This window comes from Lytechinus pictus, chromosome 1 (assembly GCF_037042905.1).
Source record: "Lytechinus pictus isolate F3 Inbred chromosome 1, Lp3.0, whole genome shotgun sequence".
NCBI lineage: Eukaryota > Metazoa > Echinodermata > Echinoidea > Temnopleuroida > Toxopneustidae > Lytechinus > Lytechinus pictus.
In genome coordinates, this window is record NC_087245.1 from 42,558,207 (window position 1) to 42,578,827 (window position 20,621).

Consider the following 20,621-nt stretch of genomic DNA (forward strand, 5'->3'; position numbering starts at 1 on the left):
ATGATAGGATATGACCCCCCCCCCCCCCCGCAAAATTCAGGTCAGTGTATTCAAAGGATGTTTTGGTTGATTTTTTATCAGTTATAACCATATTTAACAGTCATTGGTATCAAACAATTCATAAATGGGCGTAATATAACCATACTCTCATGAAGCGGAGGATACCCTTTGCAATTGGCTAAACGTTGGAATTTGTCATGGCCAAAATCTTCTGAGATTAGATTGAGCGCGGGAGCAGAGCGAGAATATTGCATTATGGGATAGGAACCTGGCCAGTTTTGAGAAGTTGAGGACTTGAGGTGGTGCTTAACAAGACTTCTAATTTGCATTTGCTTTAAATTGAGCAGATGTCTATGACCTTAACCCTAAAAGGACTGGGGGCATGATGCCCCCCCCCCCCAACGCTTCGTGCGATATTTCCAAAACGCAAAAAGATAGCGCCGCAAAATGTATCACTTTTTTTCTTTGAAGTCTCGCGCAACTTTTGAGACCGAATTCGCGACATACGGTTATGGCATCGCGACGCCACGTGACTTTTTACGAGACAATCTCATGCCAAAAATGACATTGTGTACAAAGTATATGGTAGATGAAATTCATAAAGAAATACAGAAGGAAAAAATTGGCTTTCGTAATTTTTTTTTCGCGAAAACCTTTATACTAGATTACAAAGATGACATATGTAAAAAAAAGAAGAAAATCTGAAATGAAACTGGGTGTCAAATTAGCAAATAATGTTTTTCACGAATAAATTTGCATATTTTATTCATAATATATAAAAAATAAATATTTTCATTTTTTTATATACTGGCTTGTAGTTTATGTGGTGAAGAATGTGCGTGCAAAATTATGGTGCGATCGCGCGAACGGCGGCCGAGATCAGATGCCCCCCCCCCCCCCCCCCCCCGTCCTCAATACATCTCAAATAGCCCAGTCCTTTTAGGGTTAAAATAGTGCAAAATTGACATTTTTTTGTTGGCTAGCAATCTTTTAGCCATTTTATGTACCAATCCCTATAGGGTATTACTAAATGGAGAAAATTAATGAATTCTCTGTATTTCAAATGCACTACAAACGGCTGTAAAAGAGACTGGGAGAAAAAAACCCTACAAAGTTGCTCTATGTGAAAGAGATTAGACCTAGGCCAATTCATCTGTAACTAAAACAGGCACACACTGTAATGCACATATCATCCAAAACATTCTAAATGGATAAAATTTGTTGTTCTTTCACTGTTTTTCATAAGGGCTACAACCCTGATGTAAAAGAGAGAGAAAAAATATATGAAACAGCAAGTTGCTCTCTGCAAAAAGAGATCCAACCTTGGCTGATTTACCTGTATTTAAGATGGACACACATGATAAAATTAAAAAAAAGAAGTAAAAGTTAGATTTATATCACGCTTCATACTTTGTGTTTCTAGGCGCTTTACATGTAATTATCATTACCCTGGTCATAGGATCCACCACTGTTCCATCCATAAAGTGCACTTTCTCCACTCCCTGGGCAGCATCCTGGCCAGGCAACCATTTTTTTCCATTTACTTATTTTGTTTTATTTATACAGGGTAGCCCCATCAGTAGTCATGTACTGTTGGACACATGCCAATCTAATCACACAGACATCCACATCCTACCGGGTACCATTTAACACACGAGTGGAGAGTGACAAACATGGATAGGTGCACATATCACCCCAAACAATTCTAAACTGAGCCAATTTATTGCTTTGCTTTCACACAATTCAGAGTACATTAAGATCCATAAGGCATGTATGCAGGAGCAATATTCTTGCCAAAAAACCACCATATATTTTGTCTTTCATTCTTTTCCATAAAAAACAATATAATTAAAAACAGTTCTAAATAGCAAAGTTTGATACAAACGTGTATGATCAAATGAGCGACAATGGTTCCTTGTTAAATCGTAGCTTTGTGTAAGGTCACCACATAAAGTACAGTTTGTTAGTCTGTAAGTAAATACAACATTTTTGTCTAAATCTCACCATAATATTGAACAGAAGATGTGTCTTTGCTCTGTGTTATACCTACATGTAGTTAAGACACAGCTGAGTTTTCCCTAATATGCCCCTTGGCTAGGTAACAAAAATTCAACAATTCATTAAGCAGACAGGCACATGTGTAAGAACACTAATCTAGATGTAGGACACAATAACTCATTATTTATGGTGTTTGTTTCAATATTTGAAAGGATGTGACAAAATCAAATTCTGTGTTTAATCCTCCACTAGCGGGCTATTGCATATGCATATGTATATAAATCTAAAAGAATATTAGATCACCTAAATGTACATTGAAATTGGAAATGGTTAATTGCATACTGATTCGTATAATTCCAGCCCTACTACAGCTAATTTGCATACTACCAGTACTTTGAATAATCCAGTGTTTCACAAATGCAAAACCCCATTCCCAAATAAAAATTTATCAAAGTAATACAGGATTTTCACGTACTAGATTTATGTCAGTGTATTACCAAAGCATTCACTCAATCCAAATTAAATGACTTTAAGTATTGACATCACATCTAAGTACTATACAATGAAATGAAATGATATTCAATTCAAATAAACATCAATTTTCTGCCAATTTCAAGTACAATACATGTAGGTTGTAGGTCAAGGTATAAAGTTCAGACTTACTGGTTGCCAGCATGCTATAATATAACCACCCATTTTGCACAAAAACAAATCAATTGACAAGTCTTCAAAATGGTTGGTTCCAGTTAACTGGGGATATTTCTTAAGCTGAAAGCAATTATATTAACCTGAATAAAATAAGAAGGGCTGATGGAAGTATTAAACCAAATGCTGGTTTGGGCCATTCAGATTGGTTGACAAAAAGTTTCAAACTAACATACATCCAGTTGCACTTGGTGCTTTCCTACTCAAAATAAAAATGCTAGTTAATATATTGCAGTATGTCAATCGCAATCAACAATAATCATATCAAATCTATTTGATAAAAAAAGAATCACTATTAAAAAAAAACAAAAAAAAAGAATCACAGATTAAGTAACATCCAATCCTTAAAAAACAACTTCATGTACAAAGAATATTCATATTAATGAAGAATGTAAAATACTAAACATGAAATTAAAGTCATTGATTTTAAAGACTGTGTGGCAAAATAAATATAAATATATATATCTCATAAAACTCATAATTGGGATACAACTACCATCACAAGCATAAAATTCGGCTGGTATCTTTTTCTTTTTCATTGGTCTAAGTTTGATATATCAAAAATTCTCTTGAGTTACAAATAATACCTATATATACTTTTGGTAATACGTATACGGTCATCATAATGCGTTATATTATAATCCATGATTTGCTGCTTTTAACCACATAAACATGTCAAGAATCATATTCATAATTGATTCCTTCCTTCAATTAATTTATAAATTAAACTTGCAAATAACGCAACATGGGGGGGGGGGTGGGGTGGGGACCAGCTGATGTCACCTGCCAGTTTCCACTGCAGATGAATTGCAAGTTTCATTCATGTCTTAATTGATAAATATGAAGGATGATTTTCCCACGGACGACTACCCCCTTTCTTCCCCCACCCCTAAGAGAAATCCTTCACCACAATACTAAGGTACTAAGGATATTATGAGAAAAATCATAAATGATAATCTGAGCTGAACAACATTGTATCATCCATCCCAGAGATTTCATATTCTAGAATCTTCATTCATATTCATCATTAAAAATGATAAGCAACACACATATGAAAACATTCTGAAATAAATGATAACAGTTCCAAAGACTGTGTAATCACTGAAACGAAAAAAATTAAAGGTTGCGTAAATTGATAACATTAAACAAATTAAACACTTATAAAGCTAATATGATACCTGTCTAACATTGTATGATCTGTTTTAAGGTAACTCTAAATATATATTTTTTTTAAATGGCATACATGTTAAGTATTGTTCATTGTGGTATTTTCTACAAATCTGTCAATAATTCGGGTGATACATGAAAAAAGTAAGTGATCATAATCATATCCTTTGTAATCATACTGAAATTCCCTCAAGCAAAATATTTTGCTGTTTGGGACTCTGAGGTTACACATATATTTATCTGCCTGTTTAGGAGAGGCGCCAGGATCTATCCCATTGACTCAGTACAGGTTGTGACCATACACTTCTTGTTTGCATCATACACACTTCTGTACTGCTCAGGAAGGGCATATTCAACCTACATATAGAAGGATAAGAAGGAGAAGAAATGCATGAACAAAAACAATGATAATCATAAAATTTATTTTGAACAGACCCGGACCCCGTTGCATAAAAGTGACCTTTATGGTGACTTTCCCATGCAATGGTAACTTGCATGGAATCCTTGAATTTGGTTGGCTGTTGATCAGCATTACCATGGGAGTTACCATTGGATGGAAAAATTACCATATATGCAATGGGGCATAGGTGGGTGTTTCTTAAAGCTGTTTGCAAGTTATGAATGACTTCACTAATGACTGGTGACCCTTTCTTGTGCAAAGTCATGTATCACTATGTAACTGACTAGCACAAAAGAACATGTTCCAGTCGTGAGTAACTTAACGATAAGCTTTATGAAACACCACCCTGGGGGCTGTTACATAACGCAGCTTGTAAAGTTCCAAAGGGTGTCACTTTTAATACAAATGACTGGAATATATCATTTGCTAAATCATTGGCCTATTTATTCAATTTGCATCTGCTAAAGTTGAAATATGATCTTCGTAGATTGAAATTATTGTGCTTAACAAGCAGTTCAATTTCAATGACAAGTTAGAAAATAATTCAGTCTAACTTTGTTAAAACACATTCAGCTTAATCAAAGACATTCACGTATAGCAGAAATTATGGGACAGTGTGGAACCCTAACTCTCTTTATTATCATTTCAATGGGCTAAGCTAGCTTTCCTCCCCATACAATTTTAAGAACTTGTCCCCCAAATTCCATATACACTTTACAAGTATAGAAAATACATGCACAGCTGATCCTGAACATCCAAGGAGCACATAAGTATCCTTGTGGTACATCCTTTATATGAAACAATAATGAACAGTTCTTGTATAGCACATAACACAGTATGATTACAACGTCTCTATGCGCTTCCAAAGGAATTGGATATTATTATCCCTGCTTTAGCTTTGAAATAGATAAGGGATGGCATTGTATTTTCATTCATTACACAATTAGTCTTCCTTCAAATTCAAAGTCATTTATTTCCACATATGTTTGTGCATGAACACTAAATTCCTGCAGGTCATCTGCAGCCATGATTATGGAAAATACAAAACCATCAAAGGAAATTACCAAACAGACATATTCTTTCACAGGGCCAGAAAAGCTTTGACTTTGACTTACATAGTCTCCATCTTCTCCACTTGGGATAAGGATGTTCATTTCTGATGACTTGGCGCTAATGACTTCAGCAAACTTAGACCGTTCACTCAAGTACACCATACATCCATCTGTTTTGTCTATGTTTACGATGTGAGCTGTACCTGTTATCTGTAGAAAAATGAAAACAAACAAATATAGATTTTTTTTTAGGGCGAGGTCATTTTCTGCAGGGTTCATTCTTAATGTATGTTGCAGCACAAATGACTGACATTGTGCCCAGTCACCAAGTTATTAACTCTTAATGTGCCATTCACTGTAATCAGCGATTGCCATTTTTTTCAAAGAGTCTATGTTTAATTATTTTATTTATAAAAAGAGGGAATCACTCCTGAGACAATGTTAAACCTCTTGATCATAAGCTGAACTGAAAAATGGAATCACTCATGCATGCAATGCACTCCTCAAAATGCAATAGGCATAACAATAGTTGTATGACCATTGTACGAAAATGTGTTCGTGGCACTCCAGTGGATGCACAAATATGTGTTCATGGCACGTTAAGGGTTAAACAGTTCTGATCATCTTACTATTTTGTGTGTGTGTGTGTAATTTGAGTTCGTTTTTTCTTTTACGACGTGAAACAAACGGGTAATATCATTTTCATCTGGGGCTGACCTGTAACGTCACCATCCAGAAGGTGTGACCAGGGCTCAAACCAAGAATCTCAGTGTCAATTCATAACTTCACCCATGAAGCGTGGATGACAGGTGCATGCCACAATGCCCATTGTACTTCAATGACTGAATATATGGAATAACTAACCTGCATTTTTATACTCTGGCAGTTGACAACGTCTAAAGACCCAAGGACACTCTCACAGACGACACCGACCTTTTTGCATGAATCTAAAAACAAATCAAGACAGAAGTATAAGTACTACCATTTTAACTACTACTACTACTACTACTACTACTACTAATAATAATAGTATAGGGTATTTATATAGTGCACGACTCCACCTCAAGGCGTTCCGATATTACCCCAGCTAAGATCAAGCAAATGTTCCTGGGGGGGCTGTTTCATAAAGCTGTTCGTAAGTTAAGAGTGACTTAAAGAACGACTGGTGAACCTTTCTTACGAGCTAAATAATCACTGAACGGTGAATATCACCTACCGCAAGAAAGGATCACCAGTCGTTCTGAAAGTCACTCTTAACTTACAAATAGCTTTATGGAACGGCCCCCAATAGGTGTTCACAGCAGTAATTTAGTGCTTGTTTCACTGTGCCAAACTGTGGAAGCCCAGAACTCCAATAGCGTGGATATAAGTGTGTGGTTACCGTAGTGGTTGTGCTGAAGTTGTTGGTTGATTTTTTTTTTCTAATTAGAAGTGTGTGTTCCTAGCGCATATGAACGGGTGATTATTACATGCAAATTTCAATGATCACTGCCATGAAAGGTGATCCTCAAATTGGCTTCGAGTATGCTGCTTAGTTTTCTTAAGGAGTAACAGTAGGTTTGAGATTAACCCAGACACATTTTGGGGTGCCTTAATCACTTAACATAACCCTTGAAAACTACTTCTGACTTGCAGTGGTTCTATCCGTTATACAGTGCGTCCCAGAAAAAACGAAACCGAGATTAAGCGATGATATATCATAACTTAATCACAGATACAATAGACAAATGACCTACCAATGTAAAGCTTAGAATCTCTTCTTTCATCTGATATTACTTAGATTATTCCTCATTCAGCCCGCCAAATGACTTTTTGGTATCCCCTCTTCAAATTGTTTTTGCTCACTCATGCATGAATGAGAAATAATCTAAGTAATTTCAGATGAAAGAAGAGATTCTAAGCTTTACAATGGTACATGTAGGTCATTTGCCTATTGTATTTGTGATTAAGTTATGATAAATCATTGATACATCCAGGTTTCGTTTTTTGTGGGACGCACTGTATAAGGGCTAACGATGCTCCAACCCAGTCTTTTTGCCTGATGTGAGCATAGAGGGATATATTGTCAAGTTGCAAGCTTGTCTTTGATTGATAGGCGGGACTGCATGATCGTGTCGACACATGTCCCTTTGTACGAGAAAAGCTATTCCAAAGATGACTGCAAAATGAAAAAAATAGACATTCATACCAACAGTAACGGAGTTAACTTTGTTAGGGATGTTGATGACACTGTTGTCGCACTTGTAGATGTAAACACTCTGCTTCATTTCGACTTGATCTAGACGGATGTCTGTATTGTTTGAATAGTATTCCTAGAATATACGATACAGAGAAAGCATACTGTCTTAAAAATCTGACTGCCCATGTTAAAGGAGTACTACGGGCTGAAAATATTTATAGATAAATAAGAAGAGTACAATTCACAGAGCAAATTGCTGAAAATTTCATCAAAATCTGGTAACAAACAGTGAAGTTATAGAATTTTAAAGTTTAGCAATATACCGTGAAAACAGTTTTTTATGCATATTGTCATGAATATTCATGAGGTGAGCTGATGATATCACATCCCCACTTTCCTTTTTCTTATAATACATGAAATCATAATTGTTTCATTTTTTCAAACATGTGTGAATGATGCATCTCCCTTAAAATGAAATAAATATCTAAAGCACTAAATCAGTTGTCAATCTAATTTTTTTAGTTCTGGAGAAAAATATGACATCATCAGTTTGCTCATTGAATATTCATGAAGACATGCCTAGAATTGTTTCAGCGTTATACTGCAAATCTTAAGAATGCTATAACTTTGTTATTCCTTGTCCGATTTTGATCAAATTTTCAATGTTTTGTCTGTCTGTCTGGTTTTTCTTTATCTGTTAAAATCATTATTTTCAGCCAGGAGTACCGCTTTAATTGATTAACACAAGCAATGGAACCATTTTTTCAAAAAAATAGGTGGGTTCATTACTTCTGTAACTTTAGCAATCAAGCATCAATATAGCGTGCTCTGATGAAAGCATCAATTCATTATGGGAGGATTCTCATTGTAATATAATATTTAATCAAGAATAATCAAACATGAAATCTACATAAACCATGGCATCAAACTGCGGGCTTGAAACCACCTTTTTTAATTATATTTGGTATAAAATCTTCATAAACTTTGGTTTCTGACCACAAATGTTGTGTTTTCTTAGTTGTTAGTTTTTGTTAGTTATCTGTTTCTAATTGTAAATTTTGTCAATGTTATTGTTTTGGGGGCCATTCTCTACAAGCAGTTTGCTTTTTTATGGTCCTAGCCATATTTTGTACCATTCATTACAAAATTATGTACACTGTATGATTTGTATATACATATTTTTATGGTTGAATAAAATTGAATTGAATTGAAAAATTTGAAACCACCTTTGTTAATTCTGCCACTGTAATATTTGGCATGAAATCTGCATAAAAGGTTTCAACCATCGGTTTGAAACCATCCTTCTGAATTCCGGCCTTTGTGATATTTGGCATGAAATCTGCAAAAAGTCATGGATTAATTTGAAACCACCTTTGTGAATTGTGGGCGTTGTGATAGATGGCATTATATCTGCATAAATGGTTTCAACCATCAATTTCAAACTACCTTTGTGAATTCCGGCCTTTTTTTATGTTTGGATTGAAATCTACATAAATCATGGTTTCAACCATCGATTTGAAACCATCATTATGAATTCAGGCCATTCTGGTATTTGGCATGAAATCTGCATAAATCATGGATTCAACCATCGATTTGAAACCATCATTATGAATCCAGGCCATTCTGGTATTTGGCATGAAATCTGCATAAATCATGGTTTCAACCATCGATTTGAAACCACCTTTGTGAATTGGCACCACTGTGATGTTTGTCTCACTTACCACATCCCATTTTTTCTGGGTGAGTTCAATCCTGGGTGGTTTCTTGACAGGGGCAGCAGCAGCGGCTTTGGGAGCAGACTTGACAGCCGGGGGTTGGTAGGGCTTTGCGGTGGTTGATACCTGCTTGGCTGGTTGTTTCCTCAGCTCTGGGTTCTTGTGTGTCTTCATGTCATTAGTCACCTTCTTCAAACCTTGGTTGAAGAAAGGGGGGGACCCACATGAAGGATATCAAGAATACTGGTGCCAAATACTCTAGATAAATTCAGATGTCATGCAATCTTTCATTTGCATTATAAACCCAAGGTCCACAACACAAAGATTAGATTGTTTGCTTTGATTACAATATACAATTAATCATGAAAATCAAGCGTACGATTAATTGCTAAACTTGGTGTTAAGGGACCCAGGAGAGCATATCATCACCATTTGTTTTCCAACGAGTTGTCAGACAACTTTTCTTATATTTGATTTGTTGAGAAGCACAGTTCCTATGGTAAATGTCAGATAAAAACTTCCAAGTCCTTTCATGAAATGTTCCCCCTGCCATTCTCACGCTCTCTCTCTCACGCGCGCTCTCTGAATAATGATAAAATAATAACATGCAACATTTATAAAGGGCTTAATAAAACGGCTTTAGCCTAGCTACCCTGAATGGATGCTCAAGCATTCAAGGAATTTCTTCCTTCCGGGTACCCGTTTACTACACCTGGGTGGGGAGTGGCAAATGTAGATAAATGCCTTGCCAAAGGACGTGAGTTCTGCGGTGGCATTTGAACCCCAGACCTTGTGGTTCAAAGTCAGGAGACTTATCCACAACACCTCTGAATACATCATTAGATAGATCCAATTGGATGTGATCCAGTAGCTTTAAATTCGTAATTTCCAAATAGAATTCAGAATTTTCTAATGCGGTACTATGTCGTGCATTTGCAAATAAATGCAAATGATACACCCACAGATGTCAATGACCAGAGACAGAAAGTCTTGCTTCACAGAATGTATGTTAAGGTATATTTGGACATGTTGAAAGGTGCGATTTCATTCTTGCAAGATTATTTGCTATAATAACCGCTGTGCTTGTACTCACTGCATGCACGAGTATTTGTGTTCAAATTCATAATTTGATTAATTTTTACTTTCATAAAGTGGTCTGAAATTCTTGATACACATTTTTTTTCAAATAGTTCACAGCTCTATTAGAGACATCCTCCAATTTTCAAAACATACGTATTAAATTTTCCCCAGATTGATCAGTTTCAAAATCAAAATGCAAGAAATGCCCTTGGGCCCAGCTTGGTCACTAAGTTCTCTCAGATACATATGTTTTTGAACATTTCTATGATTTCTCCTCCACCTCCTACCCCCCCCCCCCCCCCCACTAAAAATCCATCATACTTCCATCAGACAACTACATTCAATCATCAATGAATGACTAGATTGTGAAAATATTGATTCTGGCATGACTTACCGCTTGTGATAGCTTCACCCTGGTTCAGGGAGGCGAAGAGAGCAGTCCTGCTGGAGTCGTCGCTTGAGGCGGGAGCAGCAGGACAGGAGGGGGGTACAACTGCTGGGGGTGGTGGAGGAGGGGGGCCACCAGCTGGCGGTGGGGGAGCGGCCGTTGCTGATGGTGCGCTGGCGTCCTTGCCCTAGATCCGGGGATATAAGATAAACAGAGAGTTTTCTTCATGTACAAGACCTACATATACCTACAGTTTACATTAATCAGTATTCACTCCAAAAATGTCATCACCTATAGGACCTGAATGTACCTATTGCTGATTCAGATTCCCTGATTTTTCCCGGACTGGAAAAAAGTAAAATAATTTCCCCTATTTTTTCCCTGATGGGCTGGGAACCCTGGCATTGCTTTCATTGTTGTACGCGTTGTATTTTTCACGCATTCATGCCGTTGAATATGCTCTCATATTCAATAGCAAATTTTGTACAGGAGCCTATGGGATATTCATCGGATTTCAGTCCTTTTTAGGGATACGCTCTGATACTGCACGGGCATTGATGCAGACTAAAATACACATTTTTAATGCATCGCTAAAACACTCTATATAGGAGATATTAAAAAATATTTCATTTTTGTTTTTTTCTTCTTTTCTTTCACATAGCATGATTATTTTTTGTGGCCAAAGAAATGATATTAATAATCACAAGAGTGATTCCATATTTTTACTACTTTGCCATTCTACTGCAGGTAATATCTATCTTAAAGTGTATCTTTAGTTTTGGTAAATCCCCCCCCCCCCCCAAAAAAAAAAGGGAATTTACCATTCTTATATTTCTAAATATGAATTAGTATGCCCTAAAAAAAAAGGAGGTGAAGGATGCAAGGATACCAGCTAAAAATGTGTATTGGAAAATTTTGTTCTAATACTACTTCTCATGAAGCTCACCTGTCTGTTCCATGTGACACCGGTAAGATGATGTTTCTTGACATAAGCCTCAAGTTCATGGATGAGCTTGATCAATGATGATTTCCAATCAACATGTCTCGGGTCACTGTTATCACAGAAATGGCAGGAAAATAATTTTATCTCACAATGGGGCAAACTGGAGAACATTGGAGGCTATTTCTTTCATTTCAAGGGCTGCTTTAAGGAGCAACAAGCAATTATGCAGTGAAATACAAATATCATTATTGTGCCACTGTAAGAATATCAATTTTCCAAATAATCTTGAATATTGTTTGTGACAGACCTTGAGGCGACCCCACAAAGGATGGTCGCCCCAAAGCATGCATTTTGGGGGGAATTTTAGGGGAAAATCGCCCTCATGTATTTCCTATGCCGACTGTAAAAGGAATGCACTTATTATTGAAAGGATCATGAATACCCGAAAAGTGTTTAAAATGTTGAGAAATCGTTGGAGACACCGTTAACGTGGCATACTTCAAGCCCCTGGATCAATCAGTGCTTTTGTCTAATAAACATGGACTGGCCCACTGTTACAATGCAAGAACTCTTTATCTCAACATACTGTAGGTGAGAGAAAAACAAATTGTATAAGATGTAAAGTTGAGTTCACAGTGAGAAAATACAAAGGTAAGATCAAACAGACTAACCTCTGTCTAAATTCCTTCAGGATTTTGTTGATGTAAAACATCGCTGAGCTCTCCATTTCTCTCACGTATGGTGCTGGCTTGCTTGGCTGTGAAAAGGGGATGAAAATAGCTCATAGATATAATATATCCAACGTCACTCTCAGCAACAGTGCCGCTATTACCATCATGATGATCATCCTTATTACAAGTACCAGAAACATCATCATTACACATTTACTACCATCACAATCACCACACGATCATCATCATCATCATCCCCCTCCTCCTCCTCATTTTCATCATCGTCATCATTATCAACATCATCATCATCATCATCCCCCTCCTCCTCCTCATTTTCATCACCGTCACCATTATCAACATTATCATCAGCATCATCATCATCATCATTACTATCTCCTGTTCTATGAGTTTGATACTTACCATACCAATCCATAACATCATCTCGGCACTTTCAGCAATAGCTGCTATATTGTTGAAGAACTTGGAAGATTTCTTAGCATCCTTGTATTTCCGAATTTCCTCCAGCTTTTCAAAAGTTGGACCCACAAGCTCTTTCAAAATATTCTTCAATAATTTCATAAGAAAAAGCAGTGAGTATTAGAGATTAGCAAAGAATTTACGACACAATCTACCAATAAAAAGTATTATAAAATGGGTTCAAGGATGTAGCCAATGGAGAGTGTTTATGTTAGTCATATGCTTTTAATTCTACACAACCTTCAGTCAAGCTCTTTCAGGTGCAGCTTTGTACAGTCAGCATGCAGCCCTTTTCAGAACAACAACCCCCCCCCTCTAACTTGTCATGGAACATGTTCTTCTTACAAAGGCCTTCAAAATCTTCAAAATATGTTCTGTAAGTAAAACAATATGCATAGCGTGTTTCTTAGTCCAATAATACGGTTTTGAAGGATTTACAAATTTCTAAATATGGCCTTGAAGATTGATATCATACCTCATTTGGTTGCTTGCTTTCTGCTGCTATTGCCAGAAATGCTCGTTGGGTCACAAAGCCTTCCTTTAACAAACCAACCTGTCACATTAAAAAGAAAAAAAATCAATTTTTTAATAAAATCAAATCAATATGGCAATACTTTGCAAAAGCTGAGCTCCATTGGCTAAATCATGTACTGTATGCCATCAGTGTCTTTTTTATCTAAAATTATTTGAGTCTATTAACACACCAGCAGAGATGCCAACCTCCAAAAAGCAAAAACAGTATTCTGAGAGGAAAAAAACAGTTTTTTGATTAAAAAAAAAAGTATTTTGTAAAATATAACGAAGCGAAACGACCGAGCCGGGGAGAGGGGGTGTCCCTCTCCCACAGTAAGGAGATTTTTCAACTTTGGGGTTCAGAATCCTGCATGGTGCATTCTCTGGTAAGATGATTCCATTTCTAACAAAACACATAAATCAAACCAGAAAAAAAATGAAACCGGCACAAACGAATAAAATTTATATGTCTTAAAAAGATGCAATAAAAACAAATATCTAACGATAGAACCTTACAGCAGGCACTGTCGAATGTAAAGTGTAGAAAAATGGTCAGGATTTATCAATCATACCACCTTTAGCCATCAAATTAGCCATCAATGTTTCAGCTCTGATCGTCGAGTAGTCCCCTCTTCTGAAGAAATGTCCAATGTTTTGATTAGTTTCACGACTTTGTGCGAGGTTGAGGTGTTTCTACCGTTTGATATGGGCAGTAATGTCATTCGCTCCTCCGTGTGAAATAGTGAAATCACATTGACAGACAGTGCACCGTGCAGTAAATTCATCCAGTTTGGAACAGATAATACAAGGCCACCGAGTCAAGTATTCCACTCGAAACATCTGTTTCCGTTGTGATTTAGACTTAGAGGACGAAGTTGACGCCATGATTAATCGAGACCCGACAAATCAACAAATCAAGACAAGAAATCGACAACGATCGTGCATCAATCACACTAGACCTAAAGCTTCAGTCTCTGTATTTTGGTTGTTCCGCGTAACTGCGTTGGCTCCACTAACCCATACATAGACTGAAGAGTTGTTGGCCCGTACGTATAGCCAACGTATTAGCAGTAACGTTAGATCTAACATTCGGCAGAAACCTGATTTTCGGATCGTTTTTTTGTACATAAAATGTCACATTAAAAAGAAGTACATTCAAACTTACGAAAAAATACTGCTAATTCCTTTCAAATGATGATCGAAACATAGTCATCTTCAATCCTTTCGTTGGTCAAAGTAAGTTGCCATCTTGGATGACGTCATCATCCTTACAGACGTATGCACCAGTCGCTATATATCGTGATTTGTGCCGCTGCTTTGCGCTTGTAGATGTGCGTGCGTTCGGAACTTGTCGCTCGCATTGATTGGCCTGGATATCGAAAATTTAATCGGAAAGCCTTGATAAAAGCACAACTCGGGCAGCAACACACATGGCTGCCACATTAGGGATTTATGCATTAGTAGAAATGCGTAATTTATTACCGCACTACCTATCGTAATGCACACTCGCCTTAAGGCCACCGCACACCTTACGACCCGACTGGTCTCTGACCGGTCTGCGACTCTCAAGCTGACAAGAGCTGTGACGTCACATCTCCCCTCACTCAGTCGCAAGCCAGTCGCCGACCAGTCAGGTCGTAAGGTGTGCGGTGGCCTTTAAACACCCAGCTAGCTACACACAATGCATATTGTACACAATCAAAATTTCAAGAAAACCTATTTTACAAAGAAAAAAAGTAACGCCGTATTTTGGGTGAAAAAACGTAACAAATACGGCAACAACGTAACGGTTGGCATCTCTGCACCAGGGTCCCATAACACAAAGATTGGCGATTAATTGTAAGCTTCATCTTCACGATTAATCGTACGATGTAATCAATGTAATCAATTGTAGAAAAATGTACTACGATGATTGCTAAGCTTTGTGATAGGTACCCCAGCTTGTTTATTCCCAAGGATTTTATCAATCAGGTTAAACAGCCAAAGAGGAATGCAAATTAAGATCAAGTGTGTCCCTGTTAAGTTTCATCAGAGGTGACACTAGTCACCAAGACGTCACTGACATCAAAATAAAGCAGGTTAGTGTCTTATCTGGAATGTACAACATTGTTAAATCCTTTTTTCATAGACCTGGTGCCCACAACTCAAACCTTAGCAATGATCATAGAACATTTTTTAAAGATTAATTGTATCATATCAACATACCCCTGCTGCAATATCAGGATCAATTTGGTTGCTGATTGTGACTACATTGGCCACTGCACCATTGAGTAGCTCATCAAAGTCTTGGACAGAAGCAGAACTTCCTACATGGAGCAAAATACAGAGGCGGTTTTATGATTCATGTTTGATTTGATTTTTCATTTTATTTCATTTTCACATTTCAATATCTAAAGTATACAAGTATAATCATATTTCAACATAACACAAATTTAATAACCAATGATAAACATACAAAGCACTATTCTCATGTACCTAGATTATCTTTCTTCTTTCTTATTGTTGAAACATGTTCAAATGAACAAAAAAAATCATTAATAGAAATATGGTAGACCATCAGGAGCTTGGAGCTTGAAATTGATGGAGGGTGTGATGTTCTTTTGAGCTTCTTGGATTAATTTTTGCGGGAGAGTGAATCCCACAAGTCACACAAAAAACTTGCACGAAGCGATGTGACAAGGCCTTTGTAAGATTGAATATGACTGTTTTTCATCTTATCATGGGAAATAGGGTTTCAAGACATTTGCTCCTGTGATAATTGCTCCGCTCTAAATTCCACATCTTCGACGAAATTAAGCCTAGAGCAACTGTCACAGGGGCAAATGTTGTGTCACTGAAAGTAGAGTACTACTCACCCACACATAGTTCAGTGTTGACCGAGGTCAAGGTCGAGATGACCTCTTCCAGGATGTTCCCAAAGTCCTTGGTAAGTTCTACCTTTTTGACAGTGTCTGCAAGTTTCCTGAGATCTCCTGTCTCTTTACTCAGCTGCTTGACCAGGTTCAGAGCCTCAGTCGCCATCTTGGAAGACTAAATACTATGGTTGCTGGGAGAAACAAACAAGAAAACAAACTAGCACATCAATGATGTGGAGCTCATCCGGCATCTCGCAATGAAATTTAACACAATTTTAATTTCAGCCCAGTTGACACTATAGTGAATTATATTGGTGACATAAATTGAGGATATAGAATTGAAATTGATGAAGAAATGACATAGAAGCATTTTTTGTGATCTATGAATAAATTTCATAAATAATAATAATACGACGTTGCTTATATAGCGCATATCACTACCCATGGGCGTCTCTATGCGCTTATAAATTAATTCATATAAATTAAGCATAAATAATTTTCTAGTAAAAATTTCTTAACTCGTGTGTAGAACCTTGGCGAACCTCATGTAGCTCTCAGATGGAACAAAAATAATCAAAATCAATCAACAAATAAATAAGTATTTTTTGTGAGTTTAGAAAATATATGAATAAATTAGCATACCTTTATTTAATGAATTTCAAAATTCTGTGTTGAAATTTTGTATTGATACCACCTCGAGCTACATGTATCATATAAAGCAAACAATGAAGAAAAAACATTTTTTTTGTGATTTATAAATATATTTTGCATAAATTAGCATAAATAATTTTCTGGACGAAATTTCAAAATTTTGTGTACAAGTTTGGTGAACCTCATGCAGCTCTACCAGATGGAAAAAAAAATCAAAATCGGTCAACAAATAAAGAAGAGGCATTTTCTGTGATTTATGAATTTCGCATAAATTAGCATAAATAATTTTTTACTGAAAATTTCAAAATTCTGTGTAAAAGTCTGGTGAACCTCATGAAGTTCTACCAGATGGAAGAAAAAAAAAATCAGTCAACAATTAAAGAAGAAGCATTTTATGTGAATTTTAAAAAAATACGCATAAATTAGCATATTTAATGAGTTTCAAAATTCTGTGTAGAAGTTTTGAATCCCCCACCTAATGCTATCATATAAAGAAATCAGACTTGGAGTGACAAAGAAGAAGCATTTTGAAATTCAGTCAACAAGTAAAGAAGAGGCATTTTCTGTGATTTATGAATTTTGCATAAATTAGCATAAATAATTTTCTACTCCAAATTTAAAAGTTCTGTGTGGAAGTTTGGTGAACCTCATGAAGCTCTACCAGATGGAAGAAAAAAAATCAAATTGGTCAACAAATAAAGAAGCATTTTATGTGAATTTTTAAAAATATGCATAAATTAATTTTGCATAAATTAGCATAAAAATTGATCTAGTCAAAATTTCAAAATTCTGTGTAGAAGTTTGGTGGACCTCATGAAGCTCTACCAGATGGAAGCAAAAAGTCAAAATTGGTCAACACATAAAGAAGCATTTTTTTTTAATTTTGAAAAATGCGCAAGTTTTGAATCCCCCACCTAGTGCTATCGTGTAAAGCAAACAGAATTGAAATCGGACTTGACATGGCGAGGAAGCATTTTGAAATTGTGGACGGTGGACGGACGACAGACGACGGACGACGGACGCCACGCCACGGCATAAGGTCATCTGGCCCTTCGGGCTTGGTGATATTATCAAGTAATGATTTCTGATTAGCACCCAAATTTCAATCATCTCTGCATATATATAGATAAACAAGCAAACTTCCAGAGGTTCTATCGCATCAGCCAGAATACCCCTGAATTAGCTCAAAATAAGGATTCTGTGTATAGATCAGAGCTAATGTTACAGTACATGTATTTTTAGCTCTGAACAGACACAACGATGTCACCACTTCCCATACAATAACAGAGATGACTCATGCTAAGACTATGATCCAGGCTATATTACAGGAAATATACATGTACATTATGTGAATTCAATTATGTTGGAAATATGTTTGAATTGGCAATGTACTTGAAATCAGTCACAAAAGACATGGTGAAAACTTCAAGATTTTTTTGTGCAGCGTCTTTTTCCTGCTCATTCTGATTTGCATGTCGTGGGCCGGGGGGGGGGGGGGCACTCTCATTGACGAGTGGATACCATGCATGACCATGAGATTTCGAAAAGCACCATAAATAAGTATTTTCCATGTTCTGAAACCCTACCCTTAAACAAGTATTGGAAAGAAATTGGTACCCTTGACAAGTATTCCCTGAATTGACCCCCTAAACGAGTACAACGATATCTTAATTGTTATGTCATGGACGTGATCACGGACGTCGGCTTTACCTTTACTTTCATTGGGTTCAGTACCACCCCAACACACCTCACTCAAATCGGAACTTAAACACGTAGCGTTGGGGCAAAAAGTTCATCTTATATGTATTTTAGTCTTTTTATACCCTCAGAAGTTGTACCGGCATTATCACATAGTTTTCCTAGCTAAATATACCCCTTTTTCATTATTTTAGTGTTCTTGACACCCACATCACGTACGTATTACGTAATGAGTCCATCTTGAAAAAGATATATTTTTTACATGTTTTGGGGGTCACGCATGGTATCCACTCATCAATGGAAGTGTCCCCCCCCCCCCCCCCGCCCCCCCCCCCCCTCCCAGATAGTAGAGCTGTTTTCTACTAATTCGAAAGTAAATCTCCCTTAGCCCCTCAAACCTATATAGATATAAATTTGTTTACACTACTACATGTGTATATATACTTGTATTTATGCTGTGATGTACTGAGTTTATGATGCAGGGATACTAACGCTTTAGAAAATATTGCAGCATTTTTAAAGGAATGAAAAAACAAGACTTTTGAGGGTAAAAATGTTTATACATGTAGATGTAAAAGGTATTTCCAAGTTTTTCCAATAAGCAATAGTACGATTTGGGAGGAAAATGAAGCTTACAGTTACAAGCACATTATACATGCACATAGTGGTGGAACAAAAGGGCGGAAATCTTTAATGTAATGTTGCTCATAATATTACTTTCGCTTTTAATAGAACATTATTTTCCAATTATACGTATTGTGTCTTCTTCAATGAAGGAAGTGGAACATTGTTTTAATAATGGGTGCCACTCTCCTTGGAGGGTATTCCATGGATATACAGTTCATTAGCTTTCATCTACATATTGTACAGCAGTACATTCTTTAATTCTGTACAGTATGTTCACTACACCAGTAGGCCTACATCATGGTTCAATCTTTTATGTATGAAAGTCAATCTGTCAACAAAAAGGATGAGGGCAGACCAACATATCATATTGCAAACTTTAATAGACAGGGTTGATGTGCCAACAAGGAAGTTGGCTCAAATGATTAGGCCAACATACAGTTGTACTACATGTACATACTACGTATATTTAATCAGGAAATCAAAGTCACAGACTTACCAAAACTACTGATCAAATTTAAACCCTTGGATTCCAATAAGCCCTTTAAAAGGTACAGAATGTGATACATTTTAAAGGTCCCATCTACCCCAACAAAAAGTAATTGGATGAAAAGAGAAAAAAATCACATATACGTGTAAAAAAATAACATTTCATCAAATCTTGCTTAATTTCACAAAATAGTCGGAATGGAAGTCATGGCAGGTATTTGTGTACAATGATAGAACCAATATCAGCCAACATTTCTTTTATAATAATAATAATAAAATTACATTTCTATAGCGCATAATATACGAAGTCTCTATGCGCTTCACATATATACATGAATTAAATATCTCAACTTATACAATATGGGCATTGAAAAGAATAGGATTAAATATTCAATAAGTATACAGCATGGCATAAACCATGCAATTCATGGTAAAATATATCTAACAATACAATAGGTTTAATAACTCTTGACAATTCAAAATTCTGACTTTTATTATTACAGTGCAAATAAAAAACTATAATCAATTGTTCAACAGGTACGTTTTTAGTGCAGTTTTAAAGGTCTGGATGGTGGGTGCAGTCCAGATGACAAGCGGGAGAGAGCAACCGCGTAGCCAGGATTTCATTTTGGAGGGGGCGGTAAATGCACGCGAAGCGTGCCAACACTTACAGAGCGCGCGAAGCGCGCTCCCTAGGGGGTGGGTGCAGGGAGGAGGAGTTTCCCCCTCCCGCGCGAAGCTTTCGGTGTTTCATAAATTAAAATGAAAAGGAACCGTCTCTCTTGTCTCTAGTACCTATATCAGCCCCAATTCAGTTGACTATATTGTGATTTTGAACCTTGTTTTCAAAAGTGATTGTGAACGCACAAAAAAGGGATAAAATGGAGGAAATTAAAATAAAATTAACCCCACTCGAAGCGTGGAAGCTAAAGTGTTTTATCAATTTTTTTTGCAAAGAAAAGGGTCCTGAGAAAAGGGTATTCTCTAAGTTATATTGAATACTTCCCTTGGAAAGA

General features: G+C 36.6%; 1 protein-coding gene across 4 annotated transcripts in view; it reads right to left on the reverse strand.

Moving 5' to 3' along the window:
- Positions 1–1,703: 1,703 nt before the first annotated feature.
- Positions 1,704–20,621, reverse strand: part of LOC129263259 (adenylyl cyclase-associated protein 1-like) — a 43,253-nt gene continuing 24,335 nt past the window's right edge. For 3 of the 4 annotated variants that reach the window (XM_064103413.1, XM_064103423.1, XM_064103438.1), the window contains 12 exons: positions 16,144–16,334; positions 15,494–15,594; positions 13,251–13,328; positions 12,719–12,862; positions 12,299–12,384; positions 11,631–11,736; positions 10,691–10,871; positions 9,223–9,413; positions 7,511–7,634; positions 6,187–6,269; positions 5,386–5,532; positions 1,704–4,227 (listed from right to left, as the gene is read on the reverse strand). In XM_064103413.1, coding sequence (XP_063959483.1) covers positions 4,138–4,227; positions 5,386–5,532; positions 6,187–6,269; positions 7,511–7,634; positions 9,223–9,413; positions 10,691–10,871; positions 11,631–11,736; positions 12,299–12,384; positions 12,719–12,862; positions 13,251–13,328; positions 15,494–15,594; positions 16,144–16,309 — 1,497 coding nt within the window. In that variant the 5' untranslated portion in view covers positions 16,310–16,334 and the 3' untranslated portion in view covers positions 1,704–4,137. Of the gene's footprint in view, positions 4,228–5,385; positions 5,533–6,186; positions 6,270–7,510; positions 7,635–9,222; positions 9,414–10,690; positions 10,872–11,630; positions 11,737–12,298; positions 12,385–12,718; positions 12,863–13,250; positions 13,329–15,493; positions 15,595–16,143; positions 16,335–16,785; positions 16,846–20,621 lie in introns of those variants that run through there. The other variant, XM_064103431.1, reaches the window with a different exon arrangement.